We start from the raw sequence: 18029 nt of genomic DNA, 5'->3' as shown, positions 1-18029 counted from the left end.
AATCAAATGCCGTTCTTCCAGCTTTACTTTAATACTGCTTTTTGGCTTTTTTTTTTTTTTCCTTTCTTGGCTTGCTACCAAACTTCAAAGACTGTGTTACACACATCTGAACCAGAGAAGGTTAGATTTTGCCAGAGCCGAACAGTTTCATGTAACAGGAACCCCGCAGCACATTGAGGATGGCAAGTGCCGTACAGTTGGCTCCCCTTTATCAGGTCTTTTCTGTCCCGAGGACATGAAGCACTATACTGAGCTGAGGTAAAAAGTGACTAAAAACCCCTGTATTTTCTGCTTTGATAAGTTTTAGTTGGCCACTCACTGACTTTTTTGTGCTTGAACATGTGCGTAACCTAAGAAGTTTTCAAGCCTGCCTTGTATTTTTTTTCACTAATTGAGAGGTTTGCCCCCTCTCTCCCTCAAAAATAAAACATAAAAGAGTGTTCCTGACTTTATTAGGATAGTGATGTATTATCTCTACCTGTAGATGGAGATTGAAAGGTAAAATGAGTGGTTTAGCAAGAGTCGCACAGTGGGCCAATGCCAGCTGGTTAGAAATCCAAAGATGCCTTTATTAATTTCAGCTCCTCTTTCGCACCCACGGCACTCTACTTCTGGAAAGGAAAGACGCAAAAAGCTTTATTTCTGGTCCCAGGTCTCACATGAAGGAGAGCTAAGTCAAGGTGACTGCCTCCATTTGCTTTGAGTGGAAAATGGCTGTACCCAAGGAGGAGGCCATTAATGAACACCTGCCATGATGCTGACAGCATTGCTGCTGTTAAAGTAACACTTTGCTGGTAATAACTTAAGTTTCAGCATTTATGATTTCCATAGCATTTATGATTTTCATAGCATTTACCACACAAAGATTCGATCTTTGTACAACATTGCTTTCGTAAGCTCGTTTCTATGTGTTCATGTTCACAGTGAATGGTCTTTAAGCTTGGGTGGCCTCCATTTGTATTGGAACTACTGCATTTGCAGTAGTAGTTCAAATACAAACATAAGTTTTTGCAGTTTTCTGGCTACACAGTGTTTGGACTATTTTGTTCTGACTTCAGTATCTCCTCAGAAAATGCCGTATTTTAAATACAAAGCTTATGTAAGGTGCTGGTACGGACACAAGCACGTTCCCTCGCGGTTTTGGAGGGACTTTGAAGAACTGCAGGGCTTATTCTGGTGGACGAAAGACCTAAAAAAATAATAATAATAAAATACTATCAATAATAATAAAGGGCTGGGCAATGTGGTTTGGGGAGGGAAGGGCGGGGGTGGGGTGTGGGGGGGCGTTGTTTGTGTGGGCAATGTATGTGGTTTTCTGTGAGGTTAGGGGGCTGGTGTTTGCTTTTTTTTCGGGCTACGTGACTCAGGCCCGCTGGAGCAAGACCCCTGCCGCCATTTGGCAACGCCACCACGACCCCTCGGCACCTCCAGCCGGGGGAGCGGGGCGAAGTCAAGCGGCGTGGGCGCCACCCGGCCCGCCTCCGTCCCCGTCCCCGTCCCCGGCTGCGGAGCCTCCCTCGGGGGCTCGGCGGCGGCTGCTGCCGGGGAGGCATCGAGGGCCGTGGCGGTGCCCTGCGAGCGGGGCGAGGGACACGGGGCGGCGGGGGGCGTGAGGCGGGGAGGTGCGGGGCCGCTGCCTCCATCCCCCTCCCGGTGCTGCCGGGGCCGGGGGGTGGCGGCGGTGTCGCCCCGCTGAGGTGAGGGCTGAGGCGGGAAGAGGGGGTGGCCGCCCGCGGGGCCGGGGTGGCCGGCGTGAGGGTAGGGGTGTGCAGGTGAGTGGGGGCTGTGGGCTCTGTGGTGGCTTCTCCAGGGTGCTGCCATGCCGCAGTTAAGGTCGGGGAAGGTGGTGGCTGGTGGCGAGGTGGTAGAGAGGGTGGCTGCCAGGCTGAGCAATGTGGATGCAGGGGTAGGGGGTGAGCCCAGGGAGGTGTTGGTAGGCAAGAAGAGCTCTCGCCTGGCACTAAAGAGAGGAGCTGAGCAATCCTCACCATCATCTGCACACCCTGCTGTGCTGGATGGAGTTTGCCCTGAGAGGCATGCTCTTCTGTTGCCCATGCAGAAGGAGCAAGTCGAGAGTCAGAGACTCCCCGGTAAGAAAAAACAGGGGATCCAGTGCAGGGTGGCATCGCCAAGCGAGAAGGGTGTCACCATGCAGGTACCCCACACAGCCGTATGTGAAAATCGGGTGGCAGGAACCTGCTGGGAAAAGACTGGAAGCAGAAGGACAGGACGGGGTCAACAGCCATTTCTCTCACAAATTACCCTGCAGAAGAAAGTCTCAGCAGAGACCGGTAGCCCAGAAGGGCTGAACCTCTCAGGTTTCCCAGAGGGTTTGAGGAGCCCAGGAAAAAAATGCAAACGTTCCTATATGGAACTGAAATTGCAGATCCCAACCTCGGAGGAGGAGCTTGACAGCACAGAGAGTATTATCCCCTGTTTGCCAGAAGCAGAGGTGCTGCAGCCTAGGAACAGCGCATGTAGTACTGGAATTAAAGGCATTGGCTCCTTAATGATACTGAAACTGCAAATCCCAGATCTTAAAAAGAGTTTGGGGAACGAAGAATCGTCCTTGTCTGAACCGCAACCTTGGGAAGTGGTAGATAACCCAGGGAAGATGAATCGGTGTTCTTTAAAAGGTTCAGAAAAGCCCAAGGAACAAGGAAATAAATGCTTGAGAAAGAAAAGCAGTACATCTTTGGGGAAATCAAAACTACAAGAACCAAGAAAGAGAGGTGGATCTGCCTTGGTTGCAAAGTGTCTGGAGTCCAAGAAGAGGGCTGTGAGTCTGAAGAACAGGGACTCGCTGCACATACAGGGTATAAGTGGCCAAGAACAACCAACAGCCAGAGGAAAGCTGCACAAGCGCTGCATGATAGAGCAGCAGCAGAGCTCAGACGCTCAGAAAGGAGCAGATAGCCTGGGGGAAAATGGTAAGCATTTGTGGAAATACAGGTGGAGAATCTGGGCTTCCAGGACGAGGGCATGGTGCTGCAGTAAGACCTCGTTAGAAAGTGAAAAATCAGATTTATTTATTTTTTTTCCTGTGGGTAAGTGTATGTGTGGGGCAATGTCCTGCAGGCAGGAAGGGGTGGTCTGTGGCCTATCTCAACGTGGCCGTCAGCATGTGGCTGGTAACTTGGCTCTTACCTCGCTGCTTCTTGGGCTAGGGACTTTACAGAACGGTGAATACCAGTCTTGGACGAAATTTTTAGGAAGAGGACAGGCTTTTGTTGAAGTAGAAAAGCAGTTCTCTAGCACAAAGGAGAGGAGATCACATAAACTGGTTGGGGGCAGAAGAGGAAGAGAGAAGGGGTATCAGCAGCAGGCCCTGAGTAAGAATTTATTTTATTTGTTTTCTCCTCCAACATAGTGTACGTGTTTACATGTAGAAGGTAAGGCACAAGCAGGAAGAGGCAGTAGTTTCAGCAAAGCTAAAATAAAAGATAGTGAATTCTGCAATTTTATATTATTTGATTATTTTCAAATGTGTATCATGCAGTCATTAGTGCTTGCCTGTGTATAGTGCTGGGTTTTGTTGTCAGAACTTTCTGCTTTTTTAGTCACTGTTCTCTGCAAAGTCCTAAAAGATGCCGGAACAAAGATTTCATTTTGGTGTATGAAGAGAATATTGTATCAAATGAACAATTTTGAAGGAGGATTTTTAAAGAATTCTCATTGTCTTCAATGCAGTTGTCTGTAAGGCATTCTTTTTACTTCCAAAATGAGTATATTTAAATGACAAATACTTGCTGCAGGTTATTAATGAATATTTCATCTAGATAACAATTCCTGAAAAATTTGAGATACTAAAATTATTTTTGACTTTGAAAACTGAGGTCTTATAAAACCAAATTTTACCAATACTTTCTCAAGTTCATTCTCCATATGAAATGTTCACATGTACAGTTTACATAATCTGTGTGTGCTCTCAAATAAAAAGTAGCATTTTAGAAAAATGCAAGTCTTGGAATTTTCCAGGATTTAATTGGACAATATATCAGAAATAAATTATTGCATTGTTATAAACAAGCTTTCCTATTATGGAGAATGTACTTTGTAAACAAAAGTTTTTAAGGCTGATGGTGCAAATAACCTCGGTGTTTCCTTGCCAAACTTGCTCTAATTGGTTTCTGCCTGTTTTAAATACACAACTTCCAATAACCCTGTGACATCTTCAGGTTCTGTTCCTTTTTTTTTTATATACATTTTCTGAAGACCAGACAATTTGGTACTCTCACGTCTGCTAATAGTGCTCATTAAAAATGAAAAAATAATATTCGGTGAATTGTAATAAATGTTAAGGCTTATACAGTGTCATGTGCTTTGCTAGCCTTGAATGTTTTTGTCCTCTTTATAAAATAACGCATTAGGGTGTTTTTTTCCCTTAGTGTATTCTTTAATGAGACTACTTTGTTTTTAAGCAGCCAAGAAAAAATGGAAAAAAAATGAGCAAGACTCAGGTACACAGGCTGTGAAGAGTTGTAAGGCAAATCTAACTAAGTCAGAAGATCCCAATGAGAAGGAACCTCGCTACTCTGAATCTCCTGCAGCTGTTGCTTTAGGTGGGACTCAAAACAAGAGTTTTCTTTGTCATCCTGAAGCAAAAAGGTCTGTTACACAGCTTAAAAAAAGGAAAGCCAGAATTGATCATATCGCGTGCATATCGAGTGTAACTGCAGCAGAAAAAGTGATAAATAAATCTGCAGAACGTGTTGCTGACCATTGCAGAAACACCCGAAAGCATTGCAACAGCTTGCTCTGCATAACAAGAAAGAATCCAGTTGTGAGATTAGAGGCTTGTAGTTACATCAATACATTTGTAAAATCTTTTCTTGGTGGAACTGTCAGCACTTTTGATTTAAGTAGATTCTTCCATTTAGCCCAGCGTAAGAGAAAAGCTGCTTGTCCTGACAGTACAGTAGAACAGAGTGAAGTGAATCGCAGCACTAACACAATGCAAAAAGAAAGCTCACCCATAAAAAGTAGTTCGTTGTTGAATGAAGAAGTAAAACCTCAACATAAAGAAGGGCATCTTCCATGCCGTCAGAGTCGAGGCAGTAAGTTTTTGAGTGAAAAAAAAATGAATGTTGGTAGAAAGCGTGCAAAAAAGATGAAAATCAGTGAGATGTCAGCCGTGCAGAATGTTTTCACAAATATGCCTGATGAATGCACCAAGTGTGAATTAAAGGCAGACGTTGCCACGTCAGGCTCCTCTGCTGTCTTAGGACAAAACCATAAAGAAATGACTCTGTCAGATTCGTGGGATTGTACAGCAGATCTTCATACAGGAAACAATACTCGTGAAGCACAAGAGGCGTCAGTACAGAGCAAGAACTGTACCAAATCACTTGCATTTGAAGGTGGCTTGAAGAAGACATCCAGGCTCTCTGTAGTAGCAAAAGGAGAAGCTTCAAGCTGTGAGGCAGCACAGCAGCACTCTGCTACTTCAGGTAGTCTGAGGGCACTAACTCAAGCCCCTGGTGTTTCTAATTGTCTCAAAAGCATGACAGATGGAAAAGTGAATAAAGCTAATAAGAAACTGCGTCAGTTTACCTGTCAAAGAACACTGCCTATGACTGGTAAAAACGTTTGGCCTCGTGAATCTTGCGCAAGGACTTCTGAATGGGTTACCAAAAATCACTGGTCCATCTCAGAAGGAAACAGACTTCTAAGTCCAGTCTTTGAGGGATCCTCTGATCCAAGCAGCGTCAAAGCTGTAGGAAACAGTGCCGTGACAGAAAATTCGAGGCAGTTGGATTTGTGTACATCACTGGCAGAAGTTAAGGAATGTGCAGATGAAGCAGTAGACCTAAATGCCAAATGCCTGACTTCGGTTGAAACCCCAGAATCCTCTTCTATGGATATCGATGAGAGTTGTGGAATGAGCAATGAAAATGTGGAATCACCAGTTGATACGGTTAGAAGTGCTCTGGCTTTTAACCCTGATGATATGCAAGAAGTTAAAGCGACCTTAAATTTTCCAGCAAAACCAAAAAATAAAAACAAAGGAGCTGTAACAAAGAGAAGCCCGTGTGTGACAGTCCAGAATAATCCATCTAGAAGTAACAAAAGCAGAATAAACTTCAGCCCTAAGGCACCGGTTGTGAACCAGACGCTTCCTGACGTAAAACTAGTGAAAGCATTGAACACCAGAAACCTGACAAATTTCAAAATTCCCTTACGCAGAAACAAACCCGAATCCAGGAAATGGGAATGTGTCAGTTCATCAGGAAGAAAAGCCTGTAGCCCACTAGAGCTCCTTGACAGCTCTGGTGGTTCACAAAGGCAGAAAACAGATGAGGAGACTTCGGTAAATCCTGAGCAGCAGCCTCTTCCTGTGGTTAGTGATGCTACATCTACAGCTTCCATGAAGAAAAATGCTGGTAAGGTCAACAGGAAGGACTTGCATCACGATGGCTCTGAAACCCTTTCAAAGGAGATGCCCCCGCTCCCTGAACACGCCTCCTCATACCCGTGTCCTGCTCCTGAGAGGCAGCAGGAGTCATCTCCACGTGGCTTCAGTGCTACTGACTGTGGGTGGAAGCCGAATTTTCCAGAGCGTTCAGGGAATGCAGTTGACCCTCCTGCTGCCTTAGAAATACGTGATGGTGACAAATCAGGAGTGAATCATTCACAGCCCAAAAGTGATTTTTTTCCAGATGTTCTGGAAGCTTACAAAGAAGATGTTCTTGTCATTGATGTGATTCAGGACGACCCTGATCTTTTTGGAGCTAGTGAGGAAGAAGAGCTTGCACTCACAGCCTGTGAAAATTGGCCCGCGAAGGCATCCTGTGGTAGCATCTTCATTAAAGAAGAGAAGCAGAATCTTAAGCCTGAGTGTGCTGTGATTTCAGAAAATAGAGGTTCAGTAAATGCTAATTTTAGGTATGCTTATCATTCTTTTTGATGACAGTAATCCCAATTACTTTGATCTCCTATCAGTATACTTTGGTTGCAGTTGTAGGTTTCCTTAGAGAATTCGGCTAATGTTTGGGCTGGCTTTAGGGTTAGAAGTTTGAGGTATGGTAGGGTTCTGAGTGCAGATAAACTGTGCTCAGATAAACTTCCTTGTAAGGACAAGGATAAACCCTGAATGGAAGGAAAACCTAGTCCTCAAGAATTTGTCTCAATGATGTGAAATACAAAAGTATAAGGAAAGCTAATTATTAAGAGTAATATTCTTAGTAAATAACAGTATTTTTAATTATCTGGCTTAAGCAGTATCCCTTTGAGGGCAGTTTTTTAGTGTAAAGTGGTACGATACTTACAAATACTCCTTGCTTTCCAGGTGTAGCTTATACTTTTGCTGTCTGTGTTTGAGTTAGTGGCTGTCTCTGCAGCAGCCCTCCATTGTCTTTTTCCTTCCCCACTTCTCTTCTACCCCTGGACATGTGAATAGTCTTCAGATCTGTAATTTGGCTAACACGTTTGGGATGTTTATAAGCCTGCATCTTCATTCAGCAGAAGCCGAGTACACATTATCAGGCATTTGTTTTTTTTTCTGGGTTTTGAGGTGATAATAAAAGTCACTTTAAAGTAGCCACAAGCTTTTATAAAACAAGCAGTATTCTCTTGTGGAATAGATGAATTTGTCTACTCACCAGTCCATTTTCTTTTCTCGAGGCTCTGATAACTCTGTTTGATAAATGACTTTTGAGTTTGAATTTTTTATCTTAGAAAACCAAAGTTTAGAAGGCAATTGTATGAGATTTTGTTTCTTCTGAAGATAAGTTTGTTGTTGTTGTTTTTAATTGGATGGTGTTTGATTTTCTTCCTTGGCACCTTATGGGTTGTTTTATGTTACCTTTATTAAAAAAAATTATTATTATTATTTTCAAAGTTGCACCATCTTACAACAACATTCATTTTTTGACTCTTTGCTTCCCTTTATCCTTCCCTTCTTTATCCTTCCCTTCTTCCCTTTTTTTTTATTCCCTTCTTTATCCTTCCCTTTCATTAAACTTGTGTGAAAGTGGAAGGGAATCTTCTTCAATGTGCTAAGCGGGTTTTAGACATGAGAATATATTTAAAAAAAAAAAAAATATAATAATACTTTTTACTAAAACAAAACAAAACAAAACCTGAAGAACAAAGACCTTCTGAGCCCTTTACTACTGTAACCAACATGTGAGTGCGAAGTTTGCTATTTGTACAGTACTATCTGAAGGTCTGTTGGGTCTTGTAATTAGTTCACAGGGAGGATAAATACTCCCCTTACTTAGTAATGACATTGAGTTGGAGTAACATTATTAAACCATTAGATGAAGACTGACCTTGAGTTCTGTTTATACTGTACTACATATTTTAAAACAAAATGCTGTTTTTGTTCATGGTCTCTCCTTAGAAATATCCTGGTATTGTATATATTTAATTGTTTGGCTTTTTATTTTATGCATACTCGATTTTGCTTTGCAGCAACATCAGTTTGGAAAGCTGCTTCCATCTGTCCGCATAGAGCAGTGAGTCAGAACTGCACTGTTGTCAGCCATCTCGAGCTCGTGTAAATTCTAGTATATGCATGTTTTGCTTCGTGTTTGGTTAATACTAACCATTACACTCTAGAAAAATATAATCAAAATGGTTTTAACTAGAACTAGAGGTGCAAGGTCTTGATGCCTGCAGGTGGTGGCTGTTGCTGACTGTTTTCTCTACCTGTGTCAGAACATTGCTCTGATTTCCCTTCAGACTGATGATGGGCAGATGATAAGAGAAAGAATCTGGATCTTTGCTAAAATTGTTTCACTGGGTGTGTGCATGGGGATGGACTTCAGTAGATTAATTTTTGTATGATGGTGTTTCTCTCTGTTGTTGATACAGAACAGGGAGAGCTGGATGTCTGCTAGCAGCAAATTATTCTGAAAGCACATAGCTAGGTTGTTAAAGCTTTTCAAATCATGTTGAGTGTTACTTAGGAGTTTAATAATATTAAAATTGCAACTGGAAAGGACGCCATTGGTGCATTAATTTGTGCTCTTCTTCCAAACACAAAAATCTGAGATCTAGCAGCTCAGAGTCAGAAGATTTGGTGGCTATCTTTGGAAGAGCATCAGCAGCCATTCTTGTCCTGAAGACACTCATGCATTTTATTTTTTTCCTTTCAAATAAGATCTGTAAACTTTATTCCCTTTTCAAATGTGAAATAGCAAACTGAACAGCACTCTGGTTCACGTAACTTGTTCTGTAAAGAGAGGTTTGTTTAAACTTGATCATCAACAGCATACAAGAGCATCCTGCATTCACTACTCAAAAAATTCTGACGTGATCAGTCTGTTTCCATTTCTGAACTCAAAAATGCATTGACTTCTGCAGGTTCTGTCAGTGCTCCTAGATTTGGCAGGCTGGTGAGCAGAAGCCAAGTGTTGTAATAAACGTAGCTTTCTGTAGATGTTTGAGGCACCTTCTTTGCAAGAACTTGAAAAGTGGTTCTCATAAATTTTTCAGCCTACACAGCAGAATCTGGTAAGGATTTGGAAATGGCATTTGACCTGAACGTGAAGATTGCAGTCTCTTGATGTTGTTATATATTTTCCATTTAAAAAAAAAACTGTATGAAGATGACAGCTTTCTGGAAATGTCTGCACTGCGATTTTACAACAACAAAAAAAAGTCAATTGTAGGCAAAATCACTCAAGCTCTTCATTTCATAGAAATGTATGGTCATGTGGGAAAGAGATGAAATAAGCCTGCTGAGAGCTTCTAGTAAAAATCCATCTTATCTCTGCAGACTTGCTCTAACTTGATTAAACTCTGTTTTGTGGTATTTCTTGTAGACCTGCATAGGTGCCTGTGCCTGCATATCGGGTAGTTCAAAGTTACACATGCTGGGAAGCTTTCGTTTCCATTAGGTTCTTGCAAATTCCCATTGTTCCATTTTTCTGGGTAGCTTGTTGCTGTTACACTTGGTCTCATTCACCGGGTATAAGCTTCCAAAATCTGCGATGATGACTTTGTTGTTTTATTTATTCTGTATATGATTTTTAATTTATTTTTACCTTCTGCGCTTTTTAAGGAGAAATACACAATATTTTTCTAACTTAGCTTTAAATAGGTGAACTAAGTAACTTTCTGTGAACCTTTTTCTTATTGTCTTTGGGATTCATCGTTATGAAAAGTGTCTTGAATGTGAAATTGCTATAAATCACATTTTATAGATACTTGCAAATTGGTTTATTAGCCCAGTATTTCCATAAGTTGCTGTATAGAGAAGATTCCCTTTTTCCCTGCTTTAAGCAAAGGGGAAATGAGATGATGGGCTTTTACTAGAAAATTTGGATTTAGAAATGTTTTTACTTAACACGTCTAGGTGTATGTCTGTAGGAATGGACACATAGTCAAAAGAGATTTAAGAACACTCTAATGAGGGTAGCGTATTGGAAGTAAGGATTCTGTCTGTAGCTAAAAGTATTACTGAGAACTTTAATTTTACACAACTGGTTAGATGAATTCTCTTTTTGCAAGATGGAGATCTTAAATGTACTTTTTGTTCAAAACAGAGACCTTACCGTAAAGGAATCTGGGATGTTGAATCATGCTGGAAATTCACAGGATTTGGCAATAAAAGGTAAGCGTCTTAGGAAGGAACCACAAAGATGTTCAGTGGGAAAATCTGGGATTTGTGCTTTCCACATAAAATGAGAACTTGTCAGTAATAATGTTTTACTGTAACAGTGATTTATTTCCTAATTATGTAAAGTGCTTGTCTTTTGAGATGGTACAAACCTTTTACAGGGAACATGTCTTTCCCTGTAGTTCTTGTCTGTTGATAGTACTGTCTTTTTTCTGTCTTTTTCTTTTTTCTGTCCTTTTTTTCTTTTCTGTCTTTTGACATCTCTGGCACTTCGGGAAAGGAACTCTATTCGTTGATGAGACAATAGTAAGACATTGAGTGTTTTTATATTAATGTGTTAACGTTCGTGTAGGAAGAGTGAGTGGTTTGGGCAGAAGTAGCGTCTTGGAGAAAAAGGATTGAATTTCCCTATGGGAATAGTGAGCATTTGTGGGAGAAAAGGTTTCAAGCTTCAATGATTACAAGGCAAAATAGTAGTTAATGGGGGTGTAAGAGTTCAGATACCAAGACTGCTGAGGTGCAGGAGGGAGCAAGTGTACAGCTAAGCCTCTTGTTATGTAAAGAGAAAGGACCAGATGATAGAGCATGGCACCTGCAGTACTGACATGTCTGGAAAACCTGGAAGCCAGTCCTGTACTCTTTGGTAACTTCTACTTTGAATAATCTGTTTGTTGTTTTACAGCATATTCTAACGGAATTCGAAGTCTTTGGGTCTTCTTGTGGGGCTTAGAATAAAGAAAAAGGTTTAAGCAGCTCGTTCTTCACAGGCCTGAGTAACTTGGGATCCAGTCACGCACTTAACTTAGCACATGCGTGTTGATCTGTCCGTGATGACTCTTGACTATAACCTTTTAAAAAGATAAATGACCTGATGATGATAAAGACACCGGTGATTCTGTCACACGATGAAATAGTGAATTTCTTTCCTTTTATTGTGCTTAAAGAACCGCTTCAGAGAGCTGCAGTGAGGTGGCCTCTTCATTTCCTGTGGCACTTACAAAAGGTGCTGAAATTCCCTTGCACTGAATTCTTATCAAGTTCACTGTATCACAGGAATTTGATTTTTTTCAGAGCTGTCTGTATTTACTGCTGAGTTCCATCATGTCATTATGATAAACTTCGCCTCTTCTCCAGCAGAGACTTAAGTCTTTATTTGAATAGCAAATTAACATACATATCTTCGGCTGTGTTTTAATAATAAATCCTAACTGAATTTATTTTTAAAATATTGAATTCAATGTGATATAAATAAACCTGTTACACTGTTCTACAGGGACTACTGCAGAACATACAGCTTGGTTGGAATTTTAATTGCAGATTCAGTTTAATGTTTACTTGAAAGGGTTTGTGCTTTAAAGTGAAATAACTTTACATGTAAATTCTGCATTTAGGAAGTCCTACAAGTTCTTAAATGTCATAGGTTGTAAGTCTTTGTAATATCTAGGAAATAAAAGTTTTGTTGTCTTGTAGTATGGGAAATATAAAGTAATGTGTTTGTACGTTTTCAGCTACAGATATTAAAACCCATAATTCATCCAGTAGAAACAGTCCTTTGCGAGGTGTTACAGAGGGCTGTTTTGAAGATGGGCAACTGAGAAAGCAAGATGGATTTCTAAAGAGTTTTGAAATTAATGAAAAGGTACCGAGAAATCATTCTTTCTGTCACTGAGCAGTCTAAGAAATGGTAATCCATGTATTTGGATAGTTTTCATTGCTAATTTTTAAATTCCTGAATTTAAGAGATATTACATCAGGAGTTTTACAATTACTGCATGCTGTTGACATTTTAAGTTTTGCTTGATGGAACTCGGTTTTTTTTTGTTTTTAACATGACATCAATCATTTATCTTCAAATTTGAAGTGAAACAAGATGCTGTCATCTCAGTTGTTAAGGTAATTCTGGTTTACCGGTTGTATGAAAAATACTGTTTCAATGGACACATGCGAGCACCACTGTGCATATGTAATGTTTTTAGATAACATACTTAGTAAAAGTAGGTGTCAAGTATTTCTCACCGCACAGCCTCAGAAGGAAAGGATGGTGTTTGAACCCTGGGGAGCTGCACAGCCATCCTGCCTCTAAGGAGAAGCGTTTTGTGACTGATTACTTGGGCAGAAGTGCCATGACAGTACCATACTGATTTCCTTGCAGTTCTGAGGGAATGTTAAGCAATTTTCATGCTCAGCGACTTTATTTGACCTTTATGCTCTCTCACCTCCTTCCTCAAGATAATAAGTCTAGGTATTTTAAGAGTTGCTGAAGTTTTATGCTATTTGATAATGGATTGGAATTTGTATTTCACTGCCACTCAGATGTAGGTGCTGATAGTGCCTACTGTTTTCCATTACATCTGGAGTGGATAATGATTTTAACAGGGTAAGTTAAACTACTAAGTTCAGATGGCTAAAAATTGGTAAGTGCAATTACGAGGTAATCGAACAGTAAGGAATGGGTTTCCCTGGCAAAAACGATTTTTAAAAGCAGAATTGAAGCATTTCCTTCAGCAATGGAATTGGTGCTCCTAGCACATGATTCATAAAGTGAACAGCACTCTTTTGTCCCTAGTGTGTTAGAGAGGATGAAAGGGTCTGTCAAATTGTGTAGGTTGCTGGAGGAGCAGTACTTGCTGCAGTATTGCCAGGCCAATCCCCAGATGGGCTACTTCATGGTGTTGTGGCTTTATAAAATCAGTGTCCTAATATGTGTGCTCTTCTGTGCCGTGTTGGACAACAATAAATATCTCCAGCTAATCTCACCCAAACCTCAATCTTAACCAAAGTTAAGCCATAAAGTACATTTTAAATATCTTCACAGTTCAGGTTTGAAGATGGAGTGGCTGCTCTTAAACCAGAGGAAAAAGGTGAAGCAGAAAAAAGGTAAATATACTGTGTCCTTCAGGTAACCTTCACGTAACCCAGTCACTTTGCAAATGAAAGGTGATGTTTTTGCCAAAACACCACTGGCATTTTAATTCTTTTTTTTTTCTACTATGACATTAAAAAAAAAGTGTCAAATAGCATAATTCGTAGTGCTACGTACAAGAATATTACAGCCATATTACAGCAGTAGCCTAACAGACAACAGTTGGTATTTTGTCTTCTGACTTGTGACTAAATATAGCCACTTTGTGCCAGTGTCTCACCTGTGTTGGCATCTCTATATAAATACAATGCAAGATAGATTTCCAGCCACAATAGCATTTACTAGAACATAAAAGAAACTCTCAGCTTTCTTTTCTGCCTCTTGGGACTTTATAAATTCATGAGACCATTTAAAGATTTCACTCAAATTTAGACGGACAAATATTTGAGCAGCAGTGAAAAAAGGCGCTTAAAAACATGGCAGGTGGAGTTAAGCATGTGCTCAACTGCTACGCTGGCTTCAAGCTGTGCTTACTTTGTTTATTGTACTTACAACTTGAAGCGTCAAAGTCATATGCTTCCATTCAACATCAGCCCAAAAATGAAGCAGAAGACAACTTTGTAGAAAAAATAAACTGAACTCATGGAATACTCAGGTAAATAAGAGAGAAAGTGAGTCACAGACATTCAGAGTCATTTTCACAATAGTCAAGAAAGTTTAGCTGGCATAGAAGAACTGTTTTTTTCCAGTACCAGTCACATTCCTGTGACAGACTCGAAGTGTACCAGAAGTACATTATACCCAGAATATTACGTCTTTTCTTTTATCGGCTAGAAGCTTCAAGCTCTTCCTCCTGTTAAAATATTTTAGATTTACTATATGCCATAAATGGCTCTTTATGCTACAGAAAAAAAATAGATTATGCTGGATAAAAATATTTGTGCAAGTTGTAGCACATTAATCCATCTCTTTCCTTAACAGAGCAGTAGAGCTGAGATAAACTTCCTTAGTTGCAACACAGCACTCTGTGCTTACTCCAATCCTTCATTTGGAGCAAAACTCTTCTCTAGTCTTACTCAAAAATGTCAGTATTGCAAAGTTTCACCTAGGAGAAGACAGGGTTACTGTCCCTTTTTAGCAAATTCTGCCTCTAGTGATGATGTCAGTTAAAAAAAGAATTTGATTGTTCAGCTACATAGTTCAGCGTTCTTGACTGAATTGTGCAGTTTGACGTCTAGATTAAAAAGCAATCTGAGATTGTTATCCTGAAGGTAGGCTGCTATGAAAATCCTGTTGTAACACATCTGAGGCTGGTGTGGTGAAGAAGCATAAAAAATTTTTTACATGATAACTTGAAAATTCTGGGCGATGAGATCCACAGATTTTTTTATATTTTTTTTTTCCTCTGAGGACTAATGCAATATATTGACTGGAATAAAAGTGAAGATTGATATTAATGAATTTGGTCTTATTCTATGGAATTTATTCTTCTCTGCATTAACACTTTTGCTTCAGACTGTATTAAAAACAGTGTGAAGTTTCAAAAAGGTTTGTATTATCCTTGCTATAAGAAGTAATAAATAGCTAGAACATGCCTCTCATAGGGGATAGCAAGACTATTGCTTTCTCCAAACAGCAAGTGTGCTGAAATGTTGTTCATGCTGAACCTAGATTCTTAACTGAAGGGAAGATCTGGTAAAAGGGGATTTAATATAATACCCCCTTAATAAAGTTGTTGGGACTGCTAGCCATTTAAATATACAGTGAGTTTTTAAGCCTTGCTTTAATTTTTGCAGAAATTCTCATCTTTTAAATACTTAATCCGTCTTTATAGGTGTTTAATATATGAGAGAAGCGCGTGTTTAATTTGGCTAACCAAACGTTTGTTTTTTAACACTTAACAGTGACTGTAAATACACAGACCTTATGAACTGTGAGCTGCTCTCAAGATCTCCATTGCATGACCCGAAAATAGATGTCCTCAATGAAAGTACAGTGCTGAAACCCAGGAAGAATGGTATCGTATGCTGTATTAGTGAACCCTCCAGAATTAATTTTTGCAGTCGTGTTATCTGCCTATAAAGTCATAAGGATTTTCTCCAATTTCAGAAGTCATTGGCCGAAATTTGTTTTATTTTTATACATGGAAGCAAAAATAAACACGCTCATGTAAAAGGTTAGGGTTTTGTTTGTTTAGGTTTGTTTTCTTGATTCTTGTTTTGGATTTTTTAGCAGATTCCTATTAGGTTGGATGAAATATCAGTCATTTTATCTTGTTATTTATAGTTCTCAAATACTTTACTGGTACAATAATGTCTGTATTCTTAGTATTTTGACAGCTTGTGTTTTTAGCAAATAACTTATTTTTCTTTATTTGTGGTCGGAGAATGTGACAACAGGTTTTCTTGATTGATTGTTATCTGTCAGCAATGCTTGGCAAAGGAATTTGCCCACCTTGCCGAAGATCAGAAATTTCTTGTGTATGCCAACTCAAACATTTCTGAAGCATTTGCTAAAGTGCATCAAGGAAATGATCTAGATTTAATAAGCAGCACCTCATTTTGACCTGGTATATTTCACAACTGGGACAGGTACCGCTGAAGGGTTTCTGCTACCAGAGAAATCATAATGTAATGGAACCATACTCATAGTTTCTGTATCTTTTTCCCTGCACATGAGAACTCTGATGTTTAGCCTTACATAAATGCATAGTTTTATTTGGCAGACGAGATAGAGAAAAACCAGGACTTGATTACTTATGGATAGATAGGCATTCTGTTCCTTTGCAACAGCTGTTTTGGGAATTGATGTTTTTAGAATGATTGGTTAATGTGGATGTTTATAAATGCGGATTTTCTGAATTGAGATCAGTGGCAGACGTTCTTGCTTAATTTCAGATTACACTGCCAGTCAGAGTTTGTAGAACAATTTTATCATCACATCACTTAACAGTATGTTTAGGAAGTGCAAGAAACATAAATGCTATAAAAAGCAGCTGTGAAATATGTCTCCAGACTACAGTGGTTTAAAATTGCTTATGTTTTTGGCCTTAAAAGTGTACTCATATTCTGAAGAGTTCTTGTAAACCTTCCTTGGTATCAGTTGAAATGGTTACCAAAGCAAGAGCTTCAGTGCTGGGAAAGAGTAAAACAGCCCTTTTCTCCCCCAGAAAAGTGCAGGCAGGATCAAGCTGTTTCACTTCCTACTGCCTGCTCCCCTATGAACTTGGCATACGGTAGCAGGGAGAGTACAAACTGTTGTTGAAAGGACCTGGCCAGAAACTCTAGGCTGTGGGGACAGCAAGAATCTAGAGGAAAGACTTCTGAGCTGAAGTTCACCGTGGCATTTTTCTGCAGCTGCTGGCTGTTTTCTCAGTCTTGTTTCTGTCACTAAATCTGTCCCTTCCTAAATTTACTGAATTCCCCATCATCTCTGCACAGAATCGTGCAGCCATGACAGTACTTAACATTTGCATGTTTAATTGATCCATTTCTACTTCCCATCCTGTGATGGCCCTATCTGCTTAGAATGACATACCAATGAAGAGCCTAGTGCAAATCTCTACTAGAACGTGCCTCTTTATTGGATATTCTTTATTTAAACTGTAGTTTTTCAGAAAGCACTAAGCACCCTGCCTTTTGAATACCCAGTTCTTTCAAGATGCCAGATGGGCACCGTAGAAAGCAAGGCATTCAAAAGCTTTTACTTCTCTTTATATGTGAAGTTTAAGAAATTGAACTCTTATCCTCTATTAACATTATTCATTCTTCAGAAAAAGAAATCTCCATTATCGGCAGTAATTAAAGATCTAAACCCAAGTTTCATGTTTAAGAAACCAATAACTTCCATTGGGCTTGAGCTTGATATTGCACTGCTTGAAACATACAACTTATGAAAGGTTTTATTTCATTTCAGAAAGATAGTTTAAACTTTTTGTTAGTGATGTGGCAGTGCAAAGATTACTGGTAAAGTCTTTTTTTTTTTTTTCCTTTTAAAATTAAAACTTCTGGATATTTTCATTCCATTTCTTTTCTCATCTCTGTAAGTTAGATAAGAAACTTTGCATAACGTTGTGAAGTTTAATTGTGAATGCTTGCAATTAGGTCCTTACTCTTGAAGTTTGGTTAAAGTCTCAGTTTTAGGATAACTAAGAAAAGTACAAGTTCCATTACTGGTTTTAAATTGTATTAATCAAATTTTCATTAATCATTGCCATGACTTGACAGATTTCTAAATATAAGGAAAAATAAGATAAATGAGAATGGTTTCAGTATGGTTCACTTTATTACATGATCCATTTATTGTCTTCATCCTAATTTTTAGATTGTACATTTTCAGGAAAAGACCTTTCACTGCCATTGCAAAACAATGGAGATTCTGAGCCATGGATGACAGACAGAAATGCAAAAGTGAGTTGCAGAATCTGTAGTGATTTCAGATACTTCGGCACTAAATTTATTAGGGATATCGAGACAATTCTCCACAGGTCCAGTAAGAAATTACAAACCTGTTAGATTTATGTTTCTACTCCTCTAAAAACGTTAAAAATGAGTAAATACAATTTCTGAGAGCAAAACCAGTGATTTGTTCACACTAGAG

The 18029-nt window shown here is 39.6% G+C and overlaps 1 protein-coding gene across 1 annotated transcript in view; it reads left to right on the top strand.

The window, feature by feature from the left end:
• Positions 1-1819: 1819 nt before the first annotated feature.
• Positions 1820-18029, top strand: part of TOPAZ1 (testis and ovary specific TOPAZ 1) — a gene marked incomplete at both ends in the record, with an annotated part of 35363 nt that continues 19153 nt past the window's right edge. Inside the window, 7 exons of the mRNA XM_082755345.1 lie at positions 1820-2930; positions 4425-6885; positions 10494-10561; positions 12076-12206; positions 13383-13444; positions 15335-15447; positions 17769-17839. Coding sequence (XP_082611471.1) covers positions 1820-2930; positions 4425-6885; positions 10494-10561; positions 12076-12206; positions 13383-13444; positions 15335-15447; positions 17769-17839 — 4017 coding nt within the window. The remainder of the gene's footprint in view (positions 2931-4424; positions 6886-10493; positions 10562-12075; positions 12207-13382; positions 13445-15334; positions 15448-17768; positions 17840-18029) is intronic.

Source organism: Aythya marila (genome assembly GCF_965140915.1).
Source record: "Aythya marila genome assembly, chromosome: 2".
Classification (NCBI taxonomy): domain Eukaryota; kingdom Metazoa; phylum Chordata; class Aves; order Anseriformes; family Anatidae; genus Aythya; species Aythya marila.
Note: the sequence above shows the minus strand (reverse complement) of the source record. Positions and strands in the feature narration are given on the sequence as shown.